The following is an 18,865-nucleotide window of genomic DNA, read 5'->3' as shown; positions in this document are numbered from 1 at the left end:
ATTTGCAGATCAAACTTTCTATTCAGCTCTAGTTGTTTCAACAGGAATAATTGAATTTCCCCAGTTTCATTAAAGTTCATCTTTTCCCCTAGAAGAGGATGTTCAGTTTTGCTGGATAATTGATTCTTGGTTGTATTCCAAGCTCTTTTGTGTTCTGGAATATTACATTCCAGGCCCTACAAGCCCTTAATTTAGTTGCTGCTAAGTCCTGTATGATCCTGATGGCAGCTCCATGATATTTGAATTGTGTCCTTCTGGCAGCTTGTAATATTTTCTCTTTGACATGGGAGTTCTAGGACTTGGCTATAATATTCCTGGGGGCTGTGTTTTTGGGATCTCTTTCTGGGAGAGATTGGTAGATTCTCTCAATTTCTATTTTGCCCTCTGCTTCTAGGATATCTGGGTAATTTTCCTATAGGAATTCTTTAAAAATGAGGTCAAGATTGCAGCTAGATGGCACAATGGTTAGAACACTGGCCCTGGAGTCAGGAGTACCTGAGTTCAAATGTGGTCTCAGACACTTAATAATTACCTAACTGTGTGGCCTTCGGCAAGCCACTTAACCCATTGGCCTTGCAAAAAAAAATGAGGTCAAGGTTCTTTTCCTGATCATGACTTTCAGGTATCCCAATAATTTTAAATTATCTTTCCTGAATCTGTTTTTCCAAATAAGTTGTTTTTTTAATGAGTTGTTTCATATTTTCTTCTAATTTTTCATTCTTTTGTTGTTGAAGTATTGTGTCTTGACTTCTAATAAAGTCAACAGTTTTAGCTCCATTCTATTTCTGAAGGATTTGTTTTCCTCAGAGAACTTTCTTATCTCTTTTTCCATCTGATCAATTCTGCTTTCCAAAGCATTCTTCCCATCAATAACTTTTTGAACTGTTTTATCCATTTGACTTATGCTAGTTTTTAACATGTTATTTTCTTCAGCATTTTTTTTTTTGGATTTCCTTGACTAAACTGCTGACTTCTTTTTCATGTTTTCCCTGCATCTCTCTCATGTTTTCCCCTAATTTTTCTTCTATCTCCCTTACTTTATTTGCAAAATCTTTTTTGAGCTCTGTCATAGCCTGAGCCCAATTTTTTGTTTTTCTTGGAGTCTTTAGATGCAGAAGCTTGTACTTCCTCATCTTCAGATTCCGTATTTTGATCCTTCTTGTGATTATAGACAATGTATTTCTCAATGTCGTTCCTCTTTTTTTCTCTGTTTTCTCATTTCCCCAGCCTGTGCCTGGTCTTGGGGTGCTTCCTGAGCTTCTGAGTAATATTGGGACCCTCCGCCCGGAAGGATCTCAGTGTGTGAAGCTCTGTTTTCCCTTCTGGTCTGTGAATGAACACAAGTGCACACCTCTGCCACAGGGCTGAGGTCGGGGAGAAGCTGCTGTTCTATAGGGGGCCTAGACTGAGATCAGGATCTGAATGTGGTCAGAGCCCCAGAGTCCTATTCCAGGTACAGAGGACAGACCTCAGAAGTCTCTCTCCATTCCACTACCTTTGGTAGGCTGAGCACTCAAGACTCAGTTGCCTGGGGGCTCCTGTTTATGGGCTCCTCCTGCTTCTGTTTCCTGGTTCTGTGCTGCCACCACTGTTCACTGAGTGACCTGAGGGTCTGGATTTCCCATGCTCTCTCTGGCAGAACTCCCCTCAGCTAATCTTCCAACTTGTGCCCAGTGCTCCCCGGGGTGTAAGTCAGGAAACTGCCCCTGCTGCTGTGAGCCTCAGCTCCCAGGCACCCAGGGGGTGCCTCTGGGAGGCAGAAGTTCCTTCTCTCTGGGGGGGGGTCACTCCCCCAACCTGTGGAGCGGAGATTTTCCATTATTTTCCAGGTTACCTTGGTCTGGAGAACTGCCTCACTGGATCTCCCTGTGGGTTCTGTCTCTTGAAAAATTTGAGTCATAATTTTATTATTTTTGAAATATTATAGAGAGAGCACCTAAGAGAGGCTCTTCTCCTGTCACCTTCTTGGCTCCACCCTCTATTTCTCAAGTCTTAATTATGTAACTTTTCCATTACTTTTGCTTAATATCTTTCTCTTTCTCTAAAACAAAGTTCATGTGTCATATCCTCCAAAAAAACCTTCTTGATCTTCTTATTTCTTATTTAAAAATGATTTCTCCCTCCTAAAAGTTTTTAAAAGCCATCTGCAATAAGTTTGTCCTTCATTAAATTATAGAATTCCACAGTCGGAAGAGACATTATATCCTCTCTAATTCAATCCAAAAACTGAACAACAGACTCTTCTATAATATTTTATATTAATGAGTCATTTCAGTGTCCTTGAAGATTTCCAGTCACTAAAATTGTTACAGGAACTTTTTCTCAAAAAGGACTTATTGCTAATATATATTGTTAATTTATCCAAAAAAGACATTCCCTAATTGATATATGACCAAAGAATATGAACAGCTAATTTTCAGAGGAGAAAAATATAAGCTATCAATACCCAGATTAAAGAGTGCTCCAAGAGAAATTTGAACTAGGCCCAAAGGGTAACAACAATGTGCATACCCTTTGATCCAACAATACCACAATTGGGTCTATACCCTGAAGAGATGATGAAAAAGGGTAAATCATCACTTGTACAAAAATATTCATAGAAACCCTGTTTATGGTGGCAAAGAACTGGAAATTAAGTAAATGTCCTTCAGTTGGGGAATGGCTTAGTAAATTGTGGTCTATGTATGTCATGGAACACTATTGTTCTCTAAGAAATCAGGAGGGATGGCAATTCAGGGAAGCCTAGAGGGATTTGCATGAACTGATACTGAGTGAGATGAGCAGAATCAGAAAAACACTGTACACCCTAACAGCAACATGGGGGTGATGTTCAACCTTGATGGACTCACACATTCCATCAGTGCAACAATCAGAGATAATTTGGGGTTGCCTGCAATGGAAATACCACCTGTATCCAGAGGAAGAACTGTGGAGTTTGAACAAAGACAAAAGATTATTAACTCTAATTTAGAAAAAAACTGATATTTTATTATCTGATCTTGCTATCTCTTATATTTTATGTTTCTTCCTTAAGGATATAATTTCTCATCACACTCAATTTGGATCAATGAATACCATGGGAAAAATGTAAAGACTGAGAAATTGCCTTCTGTGGGGTGTTGGGGGGGAGGGAAGTAGGATTAGGGGAAAAATTGTAAAACTCAAAATAAATAAATCTATAATAAAAAAGTGCTCCAAATCATTAATAATTAGAGAAATGTAAAATCAAATCACAGAGATTCCACTCACACTCATCAACATGATATAAAGGACAAAAGATGACAAAGGCTAGACAAAATATATGAAACCAGGTACATTAATATAAAAACTATGAATTACTTCAGCTATTCTAGAAGACAATATGAAAATATGACTAAAAGGAATGTATATGTTCTTTGACTCATTGGTACCACTACTAGTTGTATAACTCCAAAGAGCCAAATGAAAGATGAAAAGGAGCCATTATAAAAATATTTATAACAGTTCTTTTCATTGTGTTAAATTATCAGAAACTGGATGGGTTGTTCATTTGGCAAAGGGCTTGGGTATAAAATGTGAAGGAATACAATGTGTAAAAAATGATAAATAAAATGCTTTCAGAAAAATGAAAGACTTCTATAAATTGATACAAAGTGAAGATTGCAGAGGAAAGAGAACAGTTTTTTTATAAAAGTAAAAATATTATTAAAACAACTTTGAAAGACTTAGAAATTCTTATCAATGCAATTGCTTTGCTTAAAAATACACATTTGTTACAAGCCCTTGCTTTCTTTTTCAATATGGGTTGAGAGAAGTGAAAAGATAAGAAGATGGATTTTGACAAATTGAAAAATCAAAAGTCAATTTAAAAAAAAAGAGTGAGGACCATTTTATTTTTGGAAAGTTCTTGTTGTTAGAAAACCTTTCTATATTGTAAGTTTGTTTCTTTGCAACTACTAAAGACAACTGATACAAAATGGATAGAGTGCTAGACCTACAGTCAATATGAAATGAAGTCAAATCTAGTTTTAGATCTTACTGTATGTTTGTTCCTAAGTAAGTTACATGACCTCTATTTGCCTCAATTTCTACAACTGGAGAGTGAAAATAACACTAGCATTTATCTCTCAGAGTTATTATGAGGGTTAAATGAAATAATATTTATAAAAAACAAATAATGTTGTGTTTTGCAAATAGAGCATTGGACATGGATAAAATGCTTATTTCCATTTGCCTTCCCTACCATATATTTCACCTACTTCTACTTTCTGGGTTAAACAGAACATTTGAATCACTCATACAAAAATCTTTTGAACATTTGAAGACAGATAATATATCCTACCTTTCCTGGCTAAGGAAATTCCCAATTCTTTTACTTGATAGTTACAAAACTTAAGGAAATTATTTTCCTATTGTCCTCTTCTACACACTATTCAGCTCATCTAATTTCTAGAAATTGGCACATAAAAATAAATGCAATAATCAAAATATGGTATAATTAGGGCAAATTAGAACAGTATCAGCTAGTTCTTATGTTAGAGCTCCTCCCTAGTCTTGAAAACTGTTCCTAAATGCAACCTAATACTACCTTTTTTTTTTGTTTTCCATATCTCTGTTGACTCAAGTTAAACTTTCAATCTACCCAAAATTAAGGTCTTGTTCAGACAAACTACTTGATGAACCTATGCCTCACCAAACTTGTCCTTGTGAAATCAAGATTTTTTTTTAGTCCTAAATGTAAGATTTTTCATAGTTGGTAAAGAATAAGATTGATTCCATTCTAAAGAAGCTTTGACAATTAAAGTCATGTGAAAGCACATTAATATCAAGTCACAATATGCTTGTAGAGCAAATAGAGAATTTAAATAAAAATATGGCAATTTGTGAATATAAATATGGAAATAACAAGATGTTAAAACATTCTTTATATTTTTCTTCTATTTTGTTGACTATTTATCATCATAAATACATTCTACATACTGTCATTTCCCTTTATTTAAACAAGTAATATTTTTGTATTGTGTGACTTTTACTCAACTTGATGATGATTTCTAAAATTTTTGAGTTTCAAAAGAGATACTCTGCATAAATGCTATAGAAGAATCAGGACATGAATAAGTGAGAACTTGTGTTTGGGTCATTTTTCACTCTCACAAAATCCCAATAAGTCCACTGGCTCTTTTAGTCTCTGTCAGGCTTTTATAGCCTTTATATCAAGCTATTGATTTTTGACTAAATGGGGAACAATGACACCTAGCTCATTGCCCTGTGAGAAGGAAATTTAGAGTAATAGTTAAAAATGTTCTTAAATGTCTGAATGAGGGTTTAACCCTTTGGGATTTAAGGAAAATTCAAACTATCCTCAAAAATGAAACTTTGCTGTCAGCAGTGTATCTTTGTGCTTTATAGTTTGATTAAAGGGTGCGAAAGAGTGAGATTTTTAAAGATTCAAGTTTCCAGCTTTTAAAATACTGTTGTATTTCTGCATTCTCAATTCTGCTCAGTTGAGGATACATAGAATGAGGTATATAAGAAAGGAAGTATATTTCTTTTCCATCTTCAGAAATTTACCATATTGGAAATTAGATAAAAGATTAAATTTGTGATTCAGGTAGGATCCTTTAATGTGAATTTCCAAATCAAGATTTGTTAAAATAGTTTTCTATAGAGTTCATATTAATAAAAAATTCTTTTTAAGCAGGCTTCTCCAATCTACTTGGAAAATATCACATTTTTCACATTCCCTCATTGAAGATGCATAAAAAGGCTAATTTTAATTTCCATAATATTTAATAGAATTCTTTGAAACTTGATTTTCTAATAGTCAGTGTTTATACATATCTATTCATATATTACCTTTAATGAGATACAATTAAGTAATAGAATCTTCATTTAATCTTTATTTTGTATAAATTCAATACCAATAAAATTATTTACTAAAGTAATAGGAAAAATGATGATGAAAGAATAATAATTATAGGCTTCAAATTCCTAGTATAATTCCTTATCATCCTTATATTTGAACATCAAAATTTTTATTCAGCTCTGGACTTTTCATTGTAATGCTTAGGAGCCCTCTATTTACCTAGAGGTTCCATTAGGTGGTTGAGGCTAAATCTTGTATGATACCAACTCCATTTCTTTCTGACTACTTGCAGTTTTTTTCTCTTTTCTGATCATTTTCTTTTATGATTTTCTCTTCCTAATAATCCCCCACATGTAAATTAAGATATGTTTGCACTGATCTCTTTGCTGTTCTTCTCACTGACTCTCCCCCATGTTTGAAATATTCTCCCTCCCCATCACTATCTCCTAACTTCCTTCAAGTTTCAGTCAAAATTATACTTTCTGCAAGAAGCATTCTGAATCCTTTTTAATTTTGGAATTCTCCCTCTAAGACTTCCTTCTCCCTATGATTTCATTCTGAATTTTGATTGATTTTAACTCTGAATTTTGACTATTTGACTATTTAAATATTCCTGGGAATTTTATTTTGGTAGTTTCTTTCAGGAGGAAGCAGGTGAATTTTTTTCTATTTCCACTTTGCCCTTTGGTTCTAAGAGATTTGGGAATTTTTTATGATTTTTGATACCTAGGCTCCTTGGGAGTGGGGTGGGGTCATACTTTTCAGGTGGTTCTATGATTTATATATGTATATATATATATATATATATATATATATATATATATATATACACAATTATATATACATATTCTTGGCTTAGAGTCATTTTGCTATAAGATATATTTTTTCATCTTCATGGTTTTTGAATTTATTTTAGTATTTCTTGTTGTTTTGTTGGGTCATTGAGTCTATTTGGTCAATTCTAATTTCAGGGAATTATTTGGGTCATTTTGTACATCTTATTTCCAATTCTTATTTTCATTTTTTCCCATTCTCCCCTTTACTTCTTTCATTTCATTTATAAAAATATTTTTAACTAATTTAAAAAAAAACCTTTTTGTTTTATCCCCTCCAGGAATTCTAGTTATATTTGTGGCCAAACTATGGTGAGGTTTAGCTTGTAGATATTTTGTAGTCCTTCACTTCTTTGAGGTTTTATTCTGAGCCTTGACACTACATTTTATTTTTATGGTTGAATTTTTTATTTGCTCATCTTTCCATCCTACTCCCTGATTTTATTCTAAATATTTTGAAGGCATATCTGGAGAGAAGGACTAGGCTGGTAGAGTTTCTTTTATTTTGCAGTGCTGTAATATTCCATGTTTTTATGGAGAGTTCAGCCAGGAGATCTACAAGATTACAGGACTCTTAAAGTGATCTTATTTACATTGCCTATCTTGATCGGTACTCTAAAGTTCCTGACCTGAGTTTGGGTCAGAGAAATAATAGATTTCTGTTAGATTGATCTATTCTCATGTAAATAGGAAGCTTTGCTGGTTTGGAGTGATTGAACAACAGTTTCCCCTTTGGTATTCCTCCATTAGTTATTGCTCTACAGGCATCAGAGTGGGTTAAAGGTGGAACTAAGATTGTGCTCTGTTTCTGGAATTCTAGCTATACAGCTTCTTGCTTGTTGTTAAACTTACTACTTTCTTGGTACCACCTAGGAATTGAGACCAATGTATACTGAAAAATGCCATCAGGAGGCACAGACCCCTCCCTCCTCACTCTGTCCTGGATAGGTGACCTAGGACTGTTTGTTACAAAGTTTCTAGTCGGCACCTGTTCCCATTATGGCATTCCAATATGAGTCTGGGACCTCCTCTTGACCTGATGCAGACCCTCTTGTTGAACTAGAGAGCTCCATGAGATAGAGGTAGGTCTAATTAGACACTGTCCCTAATGTTCTCTTACCTATTCCCTTAGGCTGACTAGAAAATAATGACTCATGCTATTTTCATGAATTTTCCTTTCAAGATTTGGTAGGGTGTACTTTCTAGATCTGTTTGGAATAGGTTTTTGTTGAAGGGAGGAATTGCTTGCTGGGTTGTATGGCTTCCTAATACTCTGCCATCTTGTATCCTTCTACCAGATTATGATATAATAAAGGGATGAAAAAATTAAGAATTTCTAATAGGGATCAGTGTTCCTGAATAGAGTATATAGATTCCTGAAATGGTTGGGATATCCTTATAAATTTAATGGCAAAGCTCTCCTGACTCAGTTTCCCAATTGTCCTGTTTCCTTTGAAAGGAAAGTTCTCCATCTATTAAATCACAAGCACTGAATTATATAGAATTTTGTTGGATGAACTGGTTCTTCTAAATAGTACTGATACTATTCAAAGAAAGCTGCAAGAATTCCTTCCCATAATAATACCTATAATCAATTTATAATCAGTCAGACCCTGACATGTCAGAATAGTTTTGTTGTTAGAATCATGTATTTCCTTCTTATTTTATAGCAAATTTCTCATATTATCACATGAGAGCTACAATATTTTAATTATGATTCTTAGCAACCCTGACTCCAAAATGGTGAAGATTGGAGGGCTAAGAAACCTTGCTGATTTTATTGTTACTGCTCTGAATTTGTAGAAACTTATATGCTATTTTTGAATTCCCAATACTTGTTCCCATTAGAGTGCCTTAGATTTAAGTAAGTAGTTTTGATATTTAACCTAAAATCCATAAGAGTAATGATGAAACAAGTAGTAATAATGAAGTTATAGGAAATAGCAACTAGGACAGTGTGGAAATGCAAAGAATAGTAATTAGGCCAGTTGTGGCTAGACTAAAACACTTTTGAAGAGAAGCAAATAAAAGAATCTGGAAAGACAGGTAAATTCTCACTTGTCAACCTTTCAATATGTTTTAATAACGGTGTATAATTCTCAAGATGACATGTGATCTTTCTATGTCAAACATGTACTTTCTAAAGTTACAAATTAACTTTTAAATCATGGTTCTTCCTGTTTGGTTTCTCTCTCACATAATATCAAGTGACAGAGGCACAACACTTTACATATCATTTTGTCTTGGCTACAGTTGTTTTCAGATACGAAATCTTCCTTCAAAGATCAAATAACTTCAGGTGCATTTAATTGATTATCATTGAAAACATTACTTGTCTTCAACAAAAGGAAATACTAAGTGGAAGAAAAAAGTATGATTCCATCTTCGAGTAATTATGATATTTAAAACAGAAATGTCCAGTACATTGTTATGAATTCAAAAGGATATAAATCATAGATATCACAGTTTGAGAAAATGAATATAGAAATTACAAAATGCTATAATATTCTTAACATTTTCCTACTGTTGTTTAAGTCATTCTCCATTGCCTGCAATTTAAGGCTTCTTCTAGCCGGATGGAGTCAATTCAACAATTACAATAGATAGTTCAACAGAATTTAGACCTTTTATTGAACATAATTCAGTGGAAGAGTTGAAAGAGAGATCGAAGGGAAAAAAAAAACCTCTAGGGAGAAGAAGACAAGCTTTACTCATCAGAAGCTTAAAGAACATGGAGAAGACAGGTGGATTTTCTAGGAGATTTAATATTAAAGGAATCAGGAGCACATTGGGAAGAAATTCCTAAGGGGTTTAAGGATATCTTTGTATACCTTTGTATATACTAGCAAAGTAGGTGGTGGCAGTGGACAAAAATAAGCCTCTATGATGGGAATGAAAGAAAGCCAATGAATTCTTTTTATATATTCATGATTGTAATGTTTTTTTCCCCTTGACTGCTTCTTTTAAGGAGAGAGGAAGTAGACTCGTGGGTTCCAGGAACAATTCTCTACAGGTTCCTTCTATGTTTTTCTTAAACTACCCCTTTACAACTCTAACAATATAAAACAATAGAATAGAGAATTAAAGTACTTTTTTAAGTGACCTGAGCATTTCCTCTGACTTAAACATGAAAAAGCTCTTGACTTAGGTCACTTTTATTGTCTGATTTGTGATACCTATTCCTATTTAATTAGAGTAAATGCAAATACTCAATATCTTTTTAAGGCGAAGTACTGACACATAATATATTAGTTATACTTGACAGTTTTGTGTCATCCACAAATGTGATTAACATCGTCTCTGACACTGTTCAAATGATTGATGAAAATAATAAACAATGCACAGGGCAAAGTACAGTTACCTATATCATTTCATGACTATTTTGATCACTCAATCATTTTTGAATCTTAAATAAATACTTTTATCTGTACAAAGTCCCTTCTTATGATCCACAAGAATAGCATGTTCACACTCTGCAAATATGATTTTTCTTTTTCTTTTTTTATTCATAGGATTTTGCTTTTTTATTCATAAAAATTAATTCTGAAAGGGATCTTAGAGGCCATTGAGTCCATCTATCTCATTTTACATCTGAAACAAAGACAAATTAAATGATCATATAGGGCCATGAGTTGTTAAATACCTTATTAGGATTCAAACTTATGTTATCCTCTCTCCAAGACCATCACTTAAGACATTATACCATCCAATTCTTAGTTTTCATCATTTTTTCATTAGATTCAGTTTATTCTGAGCATTATCGTTTGTTTAGGTCATGTCATGGTTTTGTATTACTCTTCCATTATCATTTCTTGTTTAAAAGGAAAAAATGTAACTTGATGAGTGTTTCAATGGACATCTTATTTGGTCAGCGAGTATGTAGATCACAACAGTTACATGATTTAGATTTCCTTCAAGAGTTGCTTTGAATCATAAAGGCTGTGAATAAACTAGTTACAAAATTCTTTGAACAAAGCTAAACTGTATCAGGACAACAAAATCTGTGGTCAGACTCATACTTAAAACCTTCAGAGCTTGTTAGGATTTGCCAAACCTTGTTCTCTATTGGCTAATCTTTAAAAAAATCTAGTGGTCATCTCCATACTAAATTTAGGTATTTTAATGGGAAAAATTTGTATCTGTAAGTAAATTAATCTTTAATATTTCTATAGTTACACAGATATTCATTGTTGTGGCAGGATGCCAGCAGTAGTGATAAGTTCTGACCCTATACCTCCAGTTTGCTCTATAACAACAAATTAGAAAGTCAAATGTAGGGAGCAAGGCTCTTTTTTGGAACCTCAATAAAAGAAACAAACAAAAAAAATGTTTTGAGTGTAATGAGATGAAGAAGAAGATACCACATTACCTTCATTTCAGGGCAGAGAAGGTATATATTAATGAAATTAAGATGCTATAACTCCAAGAATGAAGGTTTTTGACTGAGAACTTCATAGAAATCTGAGAAGTCCTTTTGTTCACCACCATGTAGAACAGTGGAGCTAACTGACAAAAGAGCAGAACTTTTAATCAGAGTAAAAATAGCTTTTTTAAAAAGAATTATAAAGAATTATAGTATTTTCCTAAGGAAGATATAGATAACAGAAGTTGGATTCAGCAGTGATAGATAACAAGTTCTTAGACTGAGGGAAATTCCAGACATTAACAAGAGGTAGTGGGAGTCAGAATGAAGATGATCAAATGGCCTTAGGTACTCCAGAGGTCAAGAAGGTTGACAAGTATCAAAGGGATGGAATTTTTAATTGTATGAATAGGGTGAAAACCAGATTACACAGGATTTGGAATAAAGAGAGAGGAGGCATGGAATCATGAATTATGGCTTTCTCAAGGCTTTTAGCCATGAAAGTGAAAAGAGATTAGGGACAATAATTTAGGAGATTATAGGATCAAGTGTTTTTTTTCTCTTAAGAATGTAAGAGGTATGAACATATTATAGGCAGCAGAAAAAGTTATAGACTGGCAATAAAAGATAATCTGATCATGACCCTATATAAGGATCATCTGCTGGAGAAGACAAAAGGGAATAATTTTTAAGGTGAATTTTGAGGCATTTATCTTTGCATCCAAAATTACCTGTATAGACTGATTATGGCCTTAGGTGAATAACTATATCTTTTTTAGACTTGATTCCTTTTCTGCAAAAGGAATAATTTAAACTACTTGGTTTCTAAATTCCCTTCAAGTTCAGGCATTATGTGATTCTGTCCCCTCAAATTAAGTGAAGAATCATTTTAAATCCCTATTGTGGGCAGGCCACTGGGTTAAAGGTTGGGATTTCTCTAGCTTCTTTTGTTCTTGCACCTATAATATAGCCAAGAGACTTATCTTCTTATTGTCTTATCTTCTATCTAAACCATTTAAAAATATTTCAATTATAACTTGTCTTTCCAATGAGACTGAAAAATATTCATAGGTAAGAATTATTGTCTTAGACTTCTTTTGTCTCCACATCTAATATGCGAGTAATATAACAGAACTGGGTGCATGGTAAAAATATAATAATTTTTTTTATTGAAAAATAAATTATGAAGGCTAAGATATAACTAATTCTTGGAACAAAGTTTTTTTTTTTTCTATCACCTTACAAAATAAATGACGATAAACAAGTCTACTTTAGGTATTAAGGTGTTGGAGCATTGGATCATTATCAGTAATAGTAGTTGACTTATACCAATGAATGTAATGACAGAAAAAAATAACTGCTGTAAATCTGATTATATATATATATATCTATATATCTATATATTTCTTATACCTGATACAAAAAGTCTAGCACTGTTGCTCTGGCGTGTTTCCCCAGTGTATCTGTGCCGTGTAATACATCGGTAGTTATACAATCCATCTTCATTCTGTACATCTTTAATATACAAGGCTCCCGTGGATGTGATGAAAAATCTAGATCCTAAAGACAGAAAGAAATAATTAGTGTATTTAAAAACCAAACAACCATTTAAATAAAAATATTCCCTTTGAGGATAGGTAGTACAGAGCTAGATTCAACACTTTATACTTCTCTGAGTACCCATTTTGAACACTGTAAATGATAACTTCAATAAATGAAGAAACTGAATGAATAATTCACTCAGTCATTTTAATTATTCAAGGCCCCTAAATGAGAAATTCAGAGGAAGTAATATGCAAAATAGAAACATAAACTCCATAAATTGTCACAGAAATTGTTTTCTTAGTTTCTATATTTCCACTAGAGCAAAATAATTGAGTTGAAGCAATATTTTTCAAGCCCCAAAGTTTCTGTGGCCAAGTTAACATAGAATTAGAAGGCACTTTTGAGATAATCATGTGAAAACTGAGATTCAAATAGGTTAAGTAGTTTGTCCAAGTACATTGTTTTGTAGGTAGTAAGTAAGAGGATTGAGATTTGAACTAGATCTTTGGAATCCAAATTCTGAATTTTTGGTTACTGTTAATGCAACATGTCAGTCCCCAATATACTACATTTCAGAACTGCATTGGAATAAAAATTGCCATTCTTTCAGATAAAACAGAAGAATTTTTTTTTATCAAAAATCAGGAAACCCACATCAATTATATTCTTTTATTCTTGTGTTATACGAATAAAGTAACATTCTTTACCACTAAAATAAACTAAAGGGCTATCAAAAATATATGAGGCTTTCTTTTTTAGTATCTGAGTGGCTGTTGGAAAGATGAAATAATAGAAGGAGAGGTAATCTATACTTTTATAGGAATAACTAACATTTATATAGTTCTTTGAACACTTACTCATCCAGATGTAAAAAAAAAACCCTTAAACATTGCAATTGGAATTAGAAATTATATGCTTACTCTGGATAGGATTTTGGACAAGTTATCTAATCTCTTTGAGTCTTAATTTCTTCACTTGTAAAATACAGATGTTATGACACTAAGTTCCATCTAATTCAAAAAATTTTATGTGCCTATTCTATTATCGTGTTGGATGACTACAATTTTGCAAAATGGGTAGGACAAAATTTTTATCCTTAGTTTATGTATAAATAAATTTACAAGTTTAAGTGACTTTCCAAAGTAGCAGAATCTGTATTTGGTAGAGGTTAGAATAAAAAGGAAAAAATCTAAAACAATTAAAGAACCATAGATATTCTGATTTTTAGTTCTAATTACCTATCACATACTCACTGGAAGAACATCATAATTCCTTTTTCAGCATATTTTGGCCTGTCTTATGATATACTAATGTTCCAACAAAAGTTAATTTGTGAAAACTAGATTGTTGCTTCTTCATGAAAGAAAAAAATTATGAATTATATTGGAAAAATGCTAATGAATTAGAAGTACTCTCACTATCTAGCTCTGACATTGAGTGAAATGTTTACTTTCTCTGGGCCTTGGTTCCCTCATCTATGAATTAAGAAATTTATACTAGATAATCACTAATATCATGTAGGTTTACATGCTATGATTCTGTATGCCATTTTCTAGCTTTTATTTGATAATAGTAAACAGAAAAAAAATGGTGATTTAGAACTAAGTTGTACCATAACTATAATTATAGTTTGATTGTTGTCCTCAGATTGTTGTCTGTATCTATTTGGAGTGACTCCCTTCAAAAGTCATATTTTTGCAATATTGGGAAATTTTTATGATGCAAGAAAGATGTCACTTTTTCCTTGAGATTCAGTGAAATTTTTTTAATTTAATTAAAAGGATTGGTTTGCTGTTATGAATTGGCTGTGCTATGAATATTAAAATATATAAAAGAGGTTCTTGTCTCATATCGGTTTAAACCTGTAAGAAGGATAAACTTACTTGGACAAATATAATGTTTTATGTTGATGTTACTAAGACTCATTGTCTTTAAACTGATGTTATAAAGACAACAATTTTTTAACTTCCATGCAAAGAGAACAAATATGAAAAAAGAATTTATTTAAAAAGAAACATATCTCATCAGTTTTTTAAAAAAGGAGTAAAGAATTACCTACAAAGACTTTTTTGAACAATTTTTAAATAACACAATAAATTGAACTTTTAAGTATCATTCTTTGAAGAACAATTCCACTTAGCTCATTCCTTTTGACAATTAAAAAATGAAAAATTTTTAAATAATATATTAGATCATGTAGTAGGGCAGCAGTTTCCTGATGCAGCTTCTCTTACCCTGACAAAAATTTCTCTCTACACACAATCCACATACACCTTTCTTTGACCCAGCTTCTCTAGTGGTTATGCTGGTGAAACTTCCTCCAATCACTTAGCTTTAACTTCTACCATATAAATTCATGGTTTAGAGTCAATTCAAGAGCCCAAGCCATTTAGGTTCCAGGTCTTGTAGTCTTGATGGGTGACAGAGACCATGTGAGTCACCATATCTTGATAAATGACTGACCAGACATGTTTCAAGACAGAAAGAAGTCACATTCAGGAAAGCAAGTGCTGTATATTGTATTGTTTATTCTTCCTATGTTAAGGAAAAAAAGTGAATCACTTTCTTTGTTAAATATTCAGTGTTTCCAGGGTGCTTCATTTTATCTAAAAATTGAACCTGAACTAAAAAACTGTTGGCTTTTAAAGGCTTGTTTTGAACAGCTCATAAATTTTCTGATGATTTATTATCAAGACATTTTTATTTGTTCCCAAAAAGTCAACCAAAACTAATCTTTTGCCATTTGTCAAATGTTATCCCATATTAAATATTCTTTTAAAATACAGAATAATGGAAAGAAGCAAGCAAAAAGTATGTCACATTCCTAATATGGAACATTATCATTTGAACTGATAGCTGAATGCAAGCACAAAACTAAAGTGGAGAATATTATTTTTACTATACTTCAAAAGTGCTGAAAAATGCATGAGGATGGAGCAAAACATGTATCTATTCCCCTGGTAATACCTAGGAGAGATATATTCTTCAGGCACATTTAATGTAACCAGTCTTACTTTGTTCCTACAAAATCTATTTTTTTATTCATTCACTTAAAAATTTAAATATTATTCATTTAAACTGTTTTCAAAGAAACTTGGTTGTCTTTTATAATTTGTCCGCTATTAAATATCTTCTGCAGTGACAGCTAAATTTGCCCTCAGAAAGTCTTTTTTTCATAATTTGAATGGTCATTTTTGACTTTGAACTTTTTCACTAAAAGTATGCTAGGAAATAGTAAATATTTCAAACCTTAAGATCAGAGTGAGGAAGAAGACATAAAAATAGCGGTAAAGCCATGAAAACCTAAATAGTTTTTGACGATCTTTAGAATACTTAAAAATTAAAATGCATTATGGTTGTCCAACCAAAAACACAGGGATAAACTCATCTTAATTTGAGATGAGGTTATAGCATACATAGAAAAAAGTATCATATATATATAATACATAAATGCTATCTAATCAAAATTAGAGGAAGAAATAGATAATAAAAATGAAATAACATGGTATTTTAATATATTTCTTTTGGATCTAGGATATTCTAATCAAAAGATGAACAACACTGAAATAATGTATTTGAAGATAACATAAGAAAAATTGAAGATGATAGACCACTCATGATTATTGAATGGGAATAAAGGAAATTCATGTGTCTCTCAGTTATACAATGTACTTTTATCAAAATTGTCTATATATTGGGGCATAAAGCCCTCACCAAAACATGTAGGAAAGCACAACATCTAAACACAGAGTTTAATGATCATAAATTTTTAAAAAAGATATTCAGTAAAGTACTCATTTTTTCCCCTTGGTTTTTGCAAGGCAATGGGTTTAAAGTGATGTACTCAAGATCATACACCTATGTTATTATTAAATGTCTGAGGTCAGATTTGAATTCAGATCCTCATGACTTCCAAACCAGGTTCTCTTCCCACTGAACCATCTAACTTCCCCCAGTAAAGAGGTCTTAAAGGAAGAATGGAAAAAATAATTGGAAGCTAAGTAAAATAATTTTTAAAAACTGGTATGTGAAAGAAAAAACAATAGAAGATTTCATCAAATAAAAAGACTAGAATGAAAAATAGAATTCAGCTAAAATAGTTGGGGAGGCAATTTAAGAAAAAAATGCATAAAGCAAAAATCTCCAATTAAATGAAAAAGAAATGATTGAAAAGTAGAGATTAATAGAATTGAAAGCAAAAAGATCAATGAATGAATTAATGAAATTAGTTATAGGGAATATAGAGCCCTTATTACTTGATAAAGCCTTAAGGGAACTTCAAAAACACCTGAAAGAAGTTAAATTATGTTGTCAGAATCAGACTGTGACTAAGGGCTCAAAATCTCTTTTGCTTATAGGAGGGAAATTTGAATATCAGCTCACCACCAAAATCTTCAGGAGTCTTCCTACCACTTCTTATGCCCTACCAGATCCAAGATTCTTGTTCACTTTCCCAAAACTCTATTCCTGATAGACCTGGGTAGAAAACTCACTAAAAACTCACCAGATTTTACTGAACTGGAGAGGAAAAGTGCACCTTTTTGAACAGGAGAAGGGATCTATTAGTAGCAGATAATCTCTACTGCAAAGGAGTAATCATTAAAAATTTTGATATTGATAAGAGACAGAGAGGCAGATTCATTATATAAGGCAAAAAAGTAGTACAATAGTGTTTGGCAATTTATATCCCTCTCTCCTCCCCCCTCCCAAAATAGATCATTTAATGGGAATAACTAAAAAAATCTCCTGGAGAAATTGAATAGATTTTGGAAAAAATTAACTTTCAACTAACACTTATTACAATACATTAAAATAAACTTCATATTGATAAATATTTTGTATGAGAAATGGCATATTAAAATATATTAGAAGAACACATAAGAAATAAACTTTTGGATATATGGATATGGAAAGACTTCATGATTATGCATACAATAGTGAGAATCATAGAAGATAAAAGGGATAATTTTGATTAAATATTTTAAAAAACTTTTAGAGAAATTAATATAGTAAAAAAGAGAAGGGAGGTTGGTAATAAAGCATTATGAGTTTCTGTAATAATGATTTCAAATCCAAGATATATAAAGAATGAATTTGTGTCTAAAAGCCATTCCCCAATAAATAACTGATCAAACTACAGGAACAGTTAAGGAAGAAATCCAATCTATCAATAATCAAATAAGTAAATGCTTTGGTCTAAAACATTAGTAAAAAGGAATACAAATTAAAGCAACTTTGAGGTTCTTCATCAGATCTATCAGAATGAGAGAGATAACAAAAGGAAAATATCAAATCACCTGTGAGAAATCAGGTAAACTAGTTTACTGATCTTATATCTGTGAATTGGTCCAGTCATTATAGTAAGCAATTTGTAACTATGTTCAGGAACTTATGAACTTCTGTTTACTCTTTATTCAAGTTGTATCATTACTAAGCTCATACTGCAAAGAAATCAAAGAACAAGAAAAGGGATTTACATTTACAAAATATTTCTAGTAGTTCTAAAGATGGCCAAAAATTGGAAAATGATTAATTAAATTAAGGTATATGAATACAAAAGAAAATTATTTTTGAATAAAAAATGGTAATTTTAAAGGAAATTTGTAAGACCTCTATGAATTATTACCAAATGAAGTGACTAAAACTAATAGAAAACTTTATACAATTTACAATATTATGACCTTACAGAGCAAAAAACATTTTGAAATACTTTGGAATTCTGATCAATACAATGATAAACTGTGAATCCAAAAGATTGAAGATGAAACATACCACTCACTATCATCATAGAGCTGATGAACTTAGACTATAGAAAGACACACAAATATTCAGATATGACTAAGATAGAAATTTGCTTTTTGTGTTATGCAGTTTATAATAATGCATTTGTTTGTTTTTCTGTTTGTTTTTCTGTTTGTTTTAATTTGCTCAATGGAGGTGGAAATTGGAAGGAATGATTAATCGTAATTTTAAAGCAAAAAATATTTTCAACTGAAAAAATATGATTGACTTTCAGGGTGGAGTCAATATTGCAGTGTAAAGCTAGCTTGCGCTTGGAGCTTTTCCTGACACAACTTTAAATAAAACCTCTACACAGATCTTAAAATTACAAATTCCACCAGAAAAAGGGTAAAACCAGTTCTTAACTCAAGGTATCATGGGGGATCTTTGGTGAAGGTTTGTTTCTTTGGGAACAAAGGGAAAGTTTAGCTCAGCATAGATAGAAGAATGGTAGGTAGGAGGTAGGAGGCAGGAGGCTCTTAACCACAGGACAGCTCA

The 18,865-nt window shown here is 32.2% G+C and overlaps 1 protein-coding gene across 1 annotated transcript in view; it reads right to left on the bottom strand.

Annotated features, from left to right (window-relative positions):
• The window catches only part of DSCAM (DS cell adhesion molecule), a 712,116-nt gene that overhangs the window by 472,871 nt on the left and 220,380 nt on the right, over positions 1-18,865 (bottom strand). The window contains exon 4 of the mRNA XM_074213849.1: positions 12,455-12,601. Coding sequence (XP_074069950.1) covers positions 12,455-12,601 — 147 coding nt within the window. The remainder of the gene's footprint in view (positions 1-12,454; positions 12,602-18,865) is intronic.

This window comes from Macrotis lagotis, chromosome 1, assembly GCF_037893015.1.
Source record: "Macrotis lagotis isolate mMagLag1 chromosome 1, bilby.v1.9.chrom.fasta, whole genome shotgun sequence".
In the NCBI taxonomy this organism is placed as follows: domain Eukaryota; kingdom Metazoa; phylum Chordata; class Mammalia; order Peramelemorphia; family Peramelidae; genus Macrotis; species Macrotis lagotis.
This window is presented reverse-complemented; position numbering and strand designations above follow the sequence as displayed.